The sequence below is a fragment of the Ranitomeya variabilis genome, chromosome 2, assembly GCF_051348905.1.
Source record: "Ranitomeya variabilis isolate aRanVar5 chromosome 2, aRanVar5.hap1, whole genome shotgun sequence".
Classification (NCBI taxonomy): Eukaryota; Metazoa; Chordata; class Amphibia; order Anura; family Dendrobatidae; genus Ranitomeya; species Ranitomeya variabilis.
Window position 1 is genome coordinate 378,548,348 of NC_135233.1, and position 13,101 is coordinate 378,561,448.

General features: G+C 46.7%; 1 protein-coding gene across 2 annotated transcripts in view; it reads right to left on the reverse strand.

Moving 5' to 3' along the window:
* The window catches only part of LOC143806136 (complement C4-like), an 80,082-nt gene that overhangs the window by 39,422 nt on the left and 27,559 nt on the right, over nucleotides 1–13,101 (reverse strand). For both annotated transcript variants that reach the window (XR_013221401.1, XM_077286114.1), the window contains exons 10-16: nucleotides 11,144–11,259; nucleotides 3,080–3,235; nucleotides 2,816–3,001; nucleotides 1,155–1,337; nucleotides 919–1,071; nucleotides 683–806; nucleotides 18–86 (exon numbers count right to left, since the gene is read on the reverse strand). Coding sequence is in view for 1 of the 2 variants with exons in the window: in XM_077286114.1 (XP_077142229.1) it covers nucleotides 18–86; nucleotides 683–806; nucleotides 919–1,071; nucleotides 1,155–1,337; nucleotides 2,816–3,001; nucleotides 3,080–3,235; nucleotides 11,144–11,259 (987 nt within the window). In the remaining variant the exon portion in view is untranslated. The remainder of the gene's footprint in view (nucleotides 1–17; nucleotides 87–682; nucleotides 807–918; nucleotides 1,072–1,154; nucleotides 1,338–2,815; nucleotides 3,002–3,079; nucleotides 3,236–11,143; nucleotides 11,260–13,101) is intronic.

The window sequence follows — 13,101 nt, forward strand, 5'->3', positions numbered from 1 at the left end:
CTTATCTCCAGATTTACCTTTCTGCATAGCAAGTGCAGAGAAATCCAGGGATCGTTTCTTCCTTTGAGAAACTTTGCAGCTAAGTTCTACGAGCAAATAAAAGAAAAAAGTTGTAATCGTAAAATTTGATGATCGATCATCGTCATCAGTGTCATAACTTTGCCTACTTCTTAGGCTGCCGTCACACTAGAAGTATTTGGTCAGTATTTTACATCAGTATTTGTAAGCCAAAACCAGGAGTGGAACAATTAGAGGAAAAGTATAATAGAAACACATGCATCACTTCTGCATTTACCACCCACTCCTGGTTTTGGCTTACAAATACTGAGGTAAAATACTGACCAAATACTGAACGTGTGACGGCAGCCTTGTTCTCCGACTAAAAATAAAGTTAAAAAAAGGTTTAAAAACAATTAAACAATAAAAAAGCATAAAAGTTTAACTCACTACCTCTTCTATCTTCAGAAATAAAGAAATAATTAAAAAAAAAACACAATTGTCTCATCGTTATCAATAAAAGTCCGATCCATCAAAATATAAAATAATTGATAGAGAAAGTAATGAATAGGTAGAACATAAAGGCCATATTAATATTTAATGACTCTATCGCCTTCACTTTCATTATCACGACTCAATTGAGAATGTGCAGAATAAATGGCTCCGTTCCTAATCGTTCAGTCACCTTTCATGTCACTGTATCCCACCGAGGAGACGAACGCTAGTCCTGCGTCTATGAACACAGATTTATAATCCTTTCCACTTCCCGGGGAGCAGCCCAGATCGTAGGCATTCATGGCCTTATAAACCTGGAAGACATGGAGGAGGCCATACTGAGGACGGCTTGATACAATTGATGATTCCCAGGCCGCGGACTCGACATTGAATATCTGGAGACCAGAGGTGGTGGATTTCGGCTACCTTGGAGGGGGTCAGCTTATTCTTGGAGTTCAGAAGGTACACGGCGGTATCTACTGCAGACAAGGACACGGCGGTCTTCCCGTCTGTCTCTATCGTGAGCTGGAAGGGTTTTCCCGGTAGTATGCTGTTCACCACATTTGTTCTAAGCTGAAGCTGAAATATAGATAAACCCCCAGTAAATGTACCCATAATTTACCCACAGGGGGGTTGAGGGCATCTACTGAGGTTGGGGTTACCTTGCCTTCACAGACATCAGTGATATCCACCCAAGCGGAATTGGCCACAATCTCAGAGCCCAAGTAATAGTAGGCGACAATCCGGAAGGAGGGAACCATGTTGGAGGTGATGAGCACGTTCACCACCATGACGTCTACTCGGTCAATGGATTTCAAATCCAGGATCTGACCTTTGTTGAGAATCTAAGAAAAGGAATATAGACCCAAAAAACACCCAAGTAAGATATTATAGACCCAATGAGAAATCATAAATGGCTGAACTATGAAGTCCAGCATCAGTCAGGGCTCGTTCACATGACAGTGTTTTCTGTCCGCACTCGGGCGGATGTTATTCAATGGGGCAGTGCCAACGAGCGCTATCCTTCACGGACTGAATCAGCGTGTGAAAATAATGGCAGCACTCAGTAGTTTATTCAGTAAAGTGTATGGGACTCACCCATTCAAGTCTATGGGTGGCCAAAAAAAGTCCCCACTGGGTCCATGAATATATTGGGCAGCACTGGGATACCATATCTGTGCTGTCCGTTTTTCACTGACTGATAGAAGCTGGAGAAAAGTTCCATCAGTCATTTTTAAATCCGAGAAAAACTCATAAAATTCTGATCAAACTCCATTGGTAAAAACTTACGCTGACCAAACTCTAGTGACGCTTTAACCAAAACCACCGGTGAATCTCGGACAATTATAGACGCACGAGAAAAATCACTATCTTCTGATATACTTGAAATTCACTCCAAATTTCACCGGTGTTTTTGACCAATGTTTGTCAGAGTTTTATTAGTTTTACTCATAAACAGCTCCATAGGCTACAGGGCTACAATGGGTACGAGTTCTATCAGTGAAAAACACGAATAGAACTCATAGGAGAAAAACTGATGTGTGAATGAGCGCTTAGGCGTCAGAGTCTGTTGTCTGCCTCACTTATCAACCTCAGGTATCTGCATTAGGTGTCAAGGTCGGCTGTCAGAGTCACAAACAAGTGAGATGTCAGAGTCATCATAAGATGTCAGGTGTCAGTGGGACAAATTTACATTAAAGCAAATCTGTGTAATCTGAGAGCAGCATGATGTAGGGGTAGAGGCCCTGATTCCAGGGATGTATCACTTGCTGAACTATTTTGTACACTTTTGATAGAATCACAGTTTTCCCTGCTACAGATGTAGCAGAGCTCAGAATGCTGAGCTGTGTATAACCCCGCCCACACCACTGATTGGCAGCTTGTACACTGTGCATTGTCAGTAAGCTGCCAATCAGTGGTGGGGGTGGAGTCCCAGAATACCATGACTGGTCTGCACATGACACCTAGTCCTGCAGTGATAATCTCCTGCTGATAAAACACTGACTGTATTGAAAGTACAACAATCAGCCCAGTAAGTGATACATCCCTGGAATCACTGTCTCTGCCCCTACTTTATGCTGCCCTCAGTTTAAATAGAAAAATCCTGGTGAGAGATTCCCTGCAATATGATATTTAACTCTTAGACTTTTACCATTCTAGGATGTCCCAATATGACATGCTAGTGACGGTGGGACTCATGGCCACAAAGTAATGGAGGCTCTTGTCCCTGTCATGGACCTCTCATAACCCAGTAAATTATATACATAGGGGTCATTAGTGATGGAGACTTATAGTTCCGTCCTACCATCCTTCAGCCTCTCACCATGTAATAGACTTTCTTCACTCTTCCAGGATCATTAGTTACAACCTTCATGGTGACTTTTACGTTTTCTCCGGGGCTCAGTATTTGGTCTGGGATCTCCAAGTAGAGGAAACTGTTAGTTTGGGAGTTGTAGGCAGTCAGGGTCAGAGACTCCTCCTGGCGGGCGCCGGCCTCTCCGGCTGTGACCTGCGTTCAATAAACACCTAGTTAATTTGTAAAGGTTGAATTTTAGATGTAATGACCAATGTCACACAATGCCGGTACCTTAACTTCAAAGGTTTTCTGGGTGGGTTGTGTGTTGATCGTGAAGGATCTCGCCCCGTTGTCACCGGACGGGAAGGAATATTGTTCAATGTTAGATCTGAAGAGCTTAACTGTGACGCCCAGAGCCGGGGAGCCGTCTGCATGAGTGACCTCGGCCTGACAACACAGAGCACAGAGGGAAAGCCATTTACAAATACCCCTTCTTTAAAGGGAATGTGTCATCAGAAAATGTGTGTTAAAATATATTAAATTGGTAAAATTACTTTTCCATATCACAATCTGAATTTAAAAAAAAATAGAAGACTTGCAATTTTCACAGTTGCCACTGGGCTTGTTTAGACTCTAACTTCCTGATGTTTCAGGAAAGACATGCATATTAGTAAGAATTGACGGACTCTGACCTTATCTATTGTAGTGAGGCATCTAATGAGGGTGTGCAAATATAATTATGGAAGGAGGAGGAGGTGAGCTGTGACATCACCTTTTGTGAATGGTGGATCCTGTGTTATCTACTGTATATAGAGGTGTTATCAGTCATTGTACAGGAGGAGGAGGTGAGCTGTGACATCACCTATTGTGAATGGTGGATCCTGTGTTATCTACTGTATTTAGAGGTGTTATCAGTCATTGTACAGGAGGAGGAGGTGAGCTGTGACATCACCTATTATGAATGGTGGATTCTGTGTTATCTACTGTATATAGAGGTGTTATCAGTCATTGTACAGGAGGAGGAGGTGAGCTGTGATATCTCCTATTGTAAATGGTGGATGCTGTGTTGTCTACTGTATATAGAGGTGTTATCAGTCATTGTACAGGAGGAGGAGGTGAGCTGTGACATCACCTATTGTGAATGGTGGATTCTGTGTTATCTACTGTATATAGAGGTGTTATCAGTCATTGTACAGGAGGAGGATTTGAGCTGTGATATCTCCTATTGTAAATGGTGGATCCTGTGTTGTCTACTGTATATAGAGGTGTTATCAGTGATTGTACAGGAGGAGGTGAGCTGTAACATCACCTATTGTGAATGGTGGATCCTGTGTTATCTACTGTATATAGAGGTGTTATCAGTCATTGTACCGGAGGAGGAGGTAAGCTGTGACATCACCTATTGTGAATGGTGGATCCTGTGTTATCTACTGTATATAGAGGTGTTATCAGTCATTGTACAAGAGGAGGAGGAGGTGAGCTGTGACATCACCTATTGTGAATGGTGGATCCTGTGTTATCTACTGTATATAGAGGTGTCATCAGTCATTGTACAGGAGGAGGAGGTGAGCTGTGACATCACCTATTGTGAATGGTGGATCCTGTGTTATCTGCTCTATATAGAGGTGTTATGACTTATGAGTCATTGTACAGGAGGAGGAGGTGAGCTGTGACATCATCTATTGTGAATGGTGGATCCTGTGTTATCTACTGTATATAGAGGTGTTATCAGTCATTGTACAGGAGGAGGAGGTGAGCTGTGACATCACCTATTGTGAATGGTGGATCCTGTGTTATCTACTGTATATAGAGGTGTTATCAGTCATTGTACCGGAGGAGGAGGTGAGCTGTGACATCACCTATTGTGAATGGTGGATCCTGTGTTACCTACTGTATATAGAGGTGTTATCAGTCATTGTACAGGAGGAGGAGGTGAGCTGTGACATCACCTATTGTGAATGGTGGATCCTGTGTTATCTACTGTATATAGAAGTGTTATCAGTTATTGTACAGGAGGAGGAGGTGAGCTGTGACGTCACCTATTGTGAATGGTGGATCCTGTGTTACCTACTGTATATAGAGGTGTTATCAGTCATTGTACAGGAGGAGGAGGAGGTGAGCTGTGGCATCACCTATTGTGAATGGTGGAGCCTGTGTTATCTACTCTATATATACAGGTGTTATCAGTCACTGTACAGGAGGAGGAGGTGAGCTGTGACTTCACATATTGTGAATGGTGGATCCTGCCTTATCAGCTGTATATAGAGGTGTTATCAGTCATTGTACAGGAGGAGGAGGAGGTGAGCTGTGGCATCACCTATTGTGAATGGTGGAGCCTGTGTTATCTACTGTATATAGAGGTGTTATCAGTCACTGTACAGGAGGAGGAGGTGAACTGTGACTTCACATATTGTGAATGGTGGATCCTGCCTTATCAGCTGTATATAGAGGTGTTGGCTGTCTTTGTAATTCTGACTCTGATTATAAGGAGACTGCTGAAAACTCTTCTTGAAAGGATAGGAAGTATCCTTAATGCTGAGTGTGAAGATTGAAAGATTACTAACTTTGTTTTAAATAAAGATGTCTAAAAGAATTGCCAAAAATGTATAAAAATGCATATAACACCAAAACCTGATTTAAACATTCACTTTTCTGATGACACATTCCCTGTTGAGGTCTCCTGTTAGGCCTCTTTCACACTAGCGTCGTGCACTGCGTGTCGCTATGCGTCGTTCTGTAGAAAAAACGCATCCTGCAAAATTGCTTGCAGGATGCGTTTTTTCTCCATAGACTTGAATTAGCTACGCAGTGCGACGCATTGCCACACGTCACAACCGTCGTGCGATGGTTGCGTCGTGTTGCGTCGGACCGTCGGCACAAAAAAACATTACATGTAACTTTTTTTGTGCGTCCTCAGCGTCTATTCCGACCGCGCATGCGCGGCCGGAACTCCGCCCCTGCCTCCCCGCACATCACAATGGGGCAGCGGATGCGATGTAAAACCGCATCCGCTGCCCCCGTTGTGCGGCGCTTCCACAGTATGCGTCGGTGCGCTGCAACGTCGCATAGCGATGTGCAGTGCACGACGCTAGTGTGAAAGTAGCCTAAAGGGGTTGCCCCATAAACAACATTTATCACCTATCCACAGGATATATGATAAACTTATGATTGCTGGGGGTCTGGCAGCTCAGACCCCCACTGATTCTGAGAACAGGGGTCTCTAGATCAGCTGTGCAAATGTACTTGTAGTGAGCATGTACAACCACCACTCCTATAGACAGTGAACAGAGCAGTGGTCGTGCGGCGCGCCCCCACACCGCCGCAGGGCCGAGGGGTACCCGGAGCCGGGCCTCTAGTTCTCAGTCTCGGGGTTGTCACGGTGGCTAGACCCGGTCCGTGGCCCTGTCCGTCAGTGGGGGACGTCCGGTGAAATAGGTGGTAATAATGGTAGCGATGTAGCGGTGCGGTTGTGGGGTGTAAGTCGCGGTAAATAACGAGGACACCAGGTTGCAGTCTCTTTACCTCTTTACTGGAGATCTCTGAGTCCTCAGTCCAGAACACGGTTCACCAGGCTACGCAAGTCCGGCCGGTCCAATGGCACCTCCAGAGTTCTCCTCTCAGGTGGAAATCTGTGCCTTCCTTCTAGCGCTATGTGTTGTAGTCCTTCCCTGCTGTGCTCACGGAAAGTAACCCCACAACGGTTGTGTCTGTTTCTTAAGTTCCCTCACAACTCGATTTGATGTTCCTCTGTAATCCACCCCTTCCCTGTATTCAGGTTGGAATGGCACCCGTTTGTCAGGTAGGCCTGGAGTTCTTCCGGGACCCTAGAGTCGCCCCTCTCCCGCAATTGCCCCCCAAGACTTCATAGGTGATATGTGGTAGACAGCCCGCCTGAGACCGACTGTCCTGCCGCTGTTTGGAGTATGGCTTGAAGCTGTATTCTAATCCACTCCCTCGGCGTTCCGGCCACCGGTATTGCGCCTCAGCAGGGTGCTGCCTCTCTCAACAAAACCCCTGCTGGTATTCTCCTTCTGCTTGATCTCGTTTCTCACTCAGCACAATCTATCTCGCTTCTAGTCCTTTCTTGAGTCCCGCCGCTTCCAGGAGCCTGCGCGGACCCGTTACGTTCTTTCAATGCCAAGCCTCTGCCAGGATCCCACCCCTGGCAGAGACCCTACAGTCTCTCCCTTCACAACACCCCCTGCCACAAGGTGTTGCTCCGTTCAATCCCGTCAGCGTTCTCTCTCTAACTTCCTGCCTGACCCCCAGTTTACCCACTATGGTGGGGAGTGGCCTAATGAATAGCACCCTTAGCTCCCCCCGGAGGCCCAGCTGTGAAACATATTGGTGTCTGTGATACCTGATTGGAGGAACTCCTTCGGTGCCATCGAACGTACCATGGCTCCCCTTAGCGGCGAAGCCACAGCACTGCAACGACCAGGACTCTGGGGCGCTGCACTCCCCCCTGGTTAAACACAGTACTCCGGGACTGGGAAGAAAAACAACAATACAGATTAGCAAAAAGACATACAATTTTGTTGAGTGCAAAACGATAAGTATACTTGAACAGGCTTCCCTTTATGGGAGGTGAGGACACTTTTAACGTTACAAACATGGTCAACATTATAAATTACAGGCTATGCATAACTCCTGTTACCCAACCGGGTATTCTACTTAGTGCAAATTCTGGAACAATAAATTAACATTGCCTTTAAGAAACATACACTCTTAGTTTACCAAAGGCCTTCCTATAATCACATTACAGGGTAAGGTAACTTCACATTCTCCTACTTTGAACCTGCAGGACCGCCTGTCCCTATGGCACCAGACCTACTGCCTCTCCTTTCTTTTACAGGACCGCCCCGTTCAGCCAGGGCCTACTGCCTTTCGCTACTATACATAGTATAGACATAACATTCCTTTCATTTAAAGAACTCTGAGCCCGCTCTTCTCGGCTCCTTTAAGGACTCACTCTCTAACCCCTACGGGTTCACTTTCTGTCCTTAGTAACAAAGTAACTCTCTATGGGGACGCAGGGTTTACCTTCTATCCTCACCTTCATCATTACTTCTTTACTTTCAGCTATGCAGATCTCTACATCTACCCCTACGGGCTCTCTGCACCTTTCAAAACATTATTCAGGTTTCACATTTCAAACAAATTGAACACATTTAACTTTTCATGGAAAACAGTTACATTCTTTTCAAGCATCATTATAGCTTTACTGTTCTGCAACAGTATCTCTCTCAAGTTCAATTCTTCACATCCCCTTTAAGAGGGGACCAAGTCTCTCTGAGGTAGCTCGTTCTCTCAGCCTACCAGCCCACGCAAAGGTTCCGGTTTGGTATCTTCGCAAAGTGTCTTTAACTAGAACCGGTAGAAAAGGTATCTTCACAAAGTGTCTCTGGCTCAAACCAATAGGGCAAATATCTTCGCAAAGTGTCTTTGGCTAAAACCAGTAGGAAGCACCTTTAAGAAGGTGCAAACTATTTACAAAGGAAGTTCGAATCATGCACAGTCCATGATTACTGCAGTTTGTGTAACTTGGTGCAAAAACTTCAAGAAAAAGAAAAACAAACAAAGGGGATCCCGGGTCAACAGAGGGATCCATTAACCCTGGGCGGGTTTAGCAGCAACAGGAACAGTTAAAACAATAAAGTAGCAACTATTTACATTTTCATCAACATTGAAAGCAATATCTTACTGAGGCTCAGCGGAAGGTGATTTCCTTCCTGGCTTCACCAGACCCACAGATCGGTCCGGTGAGCCAGGACGCCGTCCTGGCTCCAGTAAAGATAGAATCCCTCTTCGGGAGGTCCTCCTCGTCGGTAGGCGTACCCGCTTCTCCGGGGCGCGGTGAGGTCGAACTTCCCCCGGTTCCGCGGGGTCAGGTCCCGCTGCTTTTCCTCCGGGACTATCCTCTTCTGGTGTCCCAGCAGCAGCCTGGAGGGCGACACATCGTTGGACCCCCCGGGCAAACCAGCCCGTCTCACTGGTGTTCCTTCTCCACCTCGTATAGGTGACGGCGTCCCCCGGCTCCAGGTTACAATCAAACCGCCTGCCAGAAGGTTCCACCTCTTCTCGGTCCACCCGGACCTGGATCGGCTCCCCAATCTCCTGTATGACCCCTCTCCCTTGCTGGGGATGGAAGGCCACCACAACACCCCAGTGCGAGGGCGGGATCTCGGGGACACCAACCAAGTCCACTTGTTCTGCAGGCTGGGGCCGGCTCCGCCACTCTGCCATAAGGCGCCGTAAGTGCTCCGCATCCGGCATGATCTTCAGACCCGGTGCAGGTGGGGTGCTTTCAGCCGGGCCCGGGTAAGGGGCAATGGGAGACAGCTTGATCTCGGTGGGTTGGCCTACCCGGGTGAGCGCGCGGCCATCGGCCCTCAGTCGGCGGGCCAGCTGGCGGGCCTCAGCCGCAGCCACACGTCCCTCCGATAACGGCGTCGGAGGTCGGCCCATCGGGGACTCGGTAAGGGTCAGACCTCCCAGCAGCGGTGCCTCGGAGTCTGTCTCGGACGCCGCGGCCTCAGACTGAGCCGACTCAGCTCCGCGTGGTGCTTCTGGTGCCGCCATTTTTTGCTCTTTTCCCGCGTCTTCTTCCCGCGGTCTCTTCCGTGGGCGGCCCCGTCCCCATGGTCTCCACCCTCCGACCAAGATCAGGAGGCGTACCTCAGCTGTTGACGGGCACGTCCTCAGGACACAAAAATACTTAGACTGGGCGGCCATTGCTGTTCGCGCTCTCCAGCTCGTCTACGCCCACTCCACGCCCCGCTTCTCTTCCTGCGCTCTCCTCAGCGCTGCAATGGCGGCGAATTTTGGCGGCAAATGGCGCAGCACACAGTCTTGCAATAAAGTACAGTCCAAGCACAGTAAATCACAGTCTCTAGGCACACATGACCTGATTCTTCAGGCTTAAGTAGATCCTGTTCGTGACGCCAAGTCTGCGGCGCGCCCCCACACCGCCGCAGGGCCGAGGGGTACCCGGAGCCGGGCCTCTAGTTCTCAGTCTCGGGGTTGTCACGGTGGCTAGACCCGGTCCGTGGCCCTGTCCGTCAGTGGGGGACGTCCGGTGAAATAGGTGGTAATAATGGTAGCGATGTAGCGGTGCGGTTGTGGGGTGTAAGTCGCGGTAAATAACGAGGACACCAGGTTGCAGTCTCTTTACCTCTTTACTGGAGATCTCTGAGTCCTCAGTCCAGAACACGGTTCACCAGGCTACGCAAGTCCGGCCGGTCCAATGGCACCTCCAGAGTTCTCCTCTCAGGTGGAAATCTGTGCCTTCCTTCTAGCGCTATGTGTTGTAGTCCTTCCCTGCTGTGCTCACGGAAAGTAACCCCACAACGGTTGTGTCTGTTTCTTAAGTTCCCTCACAACTCGATTTGATGTTCCTCTGTAATCCACCCCTTCCCTGTATTCAGGTTGGAATGGCACCCGTTTGTCAGGTAGGCCTGGAGTTCTTCCGGGACCCTAGAGTCGCCCCTCTCCCGCAATTGCCCCCCAAGACTTCATAGGTGATATGTGGTAGACAGCCCGCCTGAGACCGACTGTCCTGCCGCTGTTTGGAGTATGGCTTGAAGCTGTATTCTAATCCACTCCCTCGGCGTTCCGGCCACCGGTATTGCGCCTCAGCAGGGTGCTGCCTCTCTCAACAAAACCCCTGCTGGTATTCTCCTTCTGCTTGATCTCGTTTCTCACTCAGCACAATCTATCTCGCTTCTAGTCCTTTCTTGAGTCCCGCCGCTTCCAGGAGCCTGCGCGGACCCGTTACGTTCTTTCAATGCCAAGCCTCTGCCAGGATCCCACCCCTGGCAGAGACCCTACAGTCTCTCCCTTCACAACACCCCCTGCCACAAGGTGTTGCTCCGTTCAATCCCGTCAGCGTTCTCTCTCTAACTTCCTGCCTGACCCCCAGTTTACCCACTATGGTGGGGAGTGGCCTAATGAATAGCACCCTTAGCTCCCCCCGGAGGCCCAGCTGTGAAACATATTGGTGTCTGTGATACCTGATTGGAGGAACTCCTTCGGTGCCATCGAACGTACCATGGCTCCCCTTAGCGGCGAAGCCACAGCACTGCAACGACCAGGACTCTGGGGCGCTGCACTCGCACATGCTCAGTACTGCTCCAGTCACACAGGGGATTTGGGACCTTCATTCGTTTGACCTGCAGTTGGACACTCAGTAACCATACTTTTATCATCTGTCCCTCAGATAGGTCATCTACGTTGTTTATGAAAAATCCCTTTAAGTTGGACATCAGCAAAAAAATACATGATTCTATGTCATATTTTGTCTTTTTGTAAACCGGTGGAGGACTGTACCCTCTTACCACCGCCGTACCCTCTTACCACAATGGTCACTGGCATTCCAGGGGTAAAATACCGCCGTGTTTTGGATAAATCCAGGATGTAGGGGGATGTCACAAACTTCACAGAGGTCATCTCCTTCTCTTCTAACGTTCCAGCTACGAGAAAAACAGAGTCAAATCGATCCATCGAGTCAACAAATGGCCTGAAGAAGACCAATAAATGCAGAGGTTTTCTGAAAGGGGTTTGTCAACTTGAAAAAAGGGGGCAGGTTTGCTCCTTATAGTCGTTGCTCCCCCTGAGTAATCTGTTTTGTTTTTTTTTTCTTTAAATCCACCATACGGTTCATGAGATATCGGCTTTTTATTTAGTGCCACTTTTTATGGTCTTTGCTAAGGGGGCGTGGCTCATGTGTTAATTATGCAGACAGTCCTGTGATCCACGCCCCCTTCATAAAGAAAATGATCGCTAAATAAAAAGTCCCATATCTTTTGAACCATATGGCGGATTTGAATAAAACAAATATCAAAATACTCAGGAGAGGGGTGGGAATAATAAAAAAGCTACAATGGGTCATTTGTGACCTGGTGATTTATGTGCGGCTCCTGTTTTTCTAGCCCTAGACAACCCTTGGAAAAGCTTTTGCTGCCCATAGCAACCAATCACAGCGCAGCTTTCACTACCCAAGAGCAGAATATGAAATGAAAGTTGCGCTGTGATTGGTTGCTAGGGCTCAACATGGACAGATATTTCTTTCAGAAATCTCCCCCATAATGGTGTCTGTCTCTATCTGTCCCACAGAAGTGAATGGAGCGATAATGAAATACGCTCACCACCACGTTATTTGTCACAGGGGACGTTTTATCTCCCATTCTTGGGTTTTGGTTCTCTTTTTTATTCCAGAATATCGCCTTAATATTCCAATGACCAACAAGAAACAGAACTCGAAAATAATGATTTGGCAAAAGTCAGGGGTACGTTAAACCAGAACCGCCAGGAGGCTCCCCCCAAAAAAGTGAGTCCTCCGGAGAGCCATTAAAGGGAAGGTTTCCAGACACTGCATTGAGATGCTCTGTTCTTAGATGTCCAGATACATGGCAGGAGTAGGAGCTTTAATAGCAGGGTGGATAAAAATCAATGTTTTTTTAAAAAAATCAAAAAAATCGGATTTTTTTGATTTAAATCGGATTTTTTTGATTTAAATCGGATTTTTTTCAATAAACTGCTTTTTGAGGAAAATATTTTACCATCCAAAGGTTCTTCCATCATGAGATAAAGCTGAGTTGTTTAACTCAGTAGAATAAAGGCTGTATATGTGTAACATTCACAATGCCATGCTCTTCCAGAGGTTTCTGTAGGATGCTGACTATCCAACAAGTTTGGGCATGTCAACTGAATGGAAAAAGAAACTAAACCAAAAGTGAAACCAAGCTAGAAGTGTGGAATTAAAGGGGCAGTATGAACAAAATGTGGAGGCTATTAATAGTTTATACAATTAAGACATGCTGCTTTTAAACACCTACCTATTGCCATATAGTAAAACAAAAAAGATTTTTACTTACTTTGGGGTCCCCCCCTCACCCTGGCGTTAGATCGTTGCCCCTAGTTTCGTCCGTGTAACTATGGGCGCACATGCGCACTGCTCTCACTTCTCATTTTAATCGTGATTTATATTAAAAAAAAACCTTTTGATTTAAATCAGTGATTTAAATCATGATTAAAATCATGATTAAAATCGATCCGATTTAAATAGAAAAAAATCTTTTGATTTAAATCGTGATTTAAATCATGATTTAAATCGGCGTGATTTAAATCAATCCACCCTGTTTAATAGCCGGCATGGTTATGGAAAATGCATTTTGGCGGCACAAAAAATAAAGCGAAAATTGAAAAAAATAAATAAAAGTCTAAATCACCTCTCCTTTTTCCAGTTTAATAAGAAGAAATTTAAAAAATTAAAATATTTCTTATCGTTGTGTCTGTGAGTCCGATCTATCAAA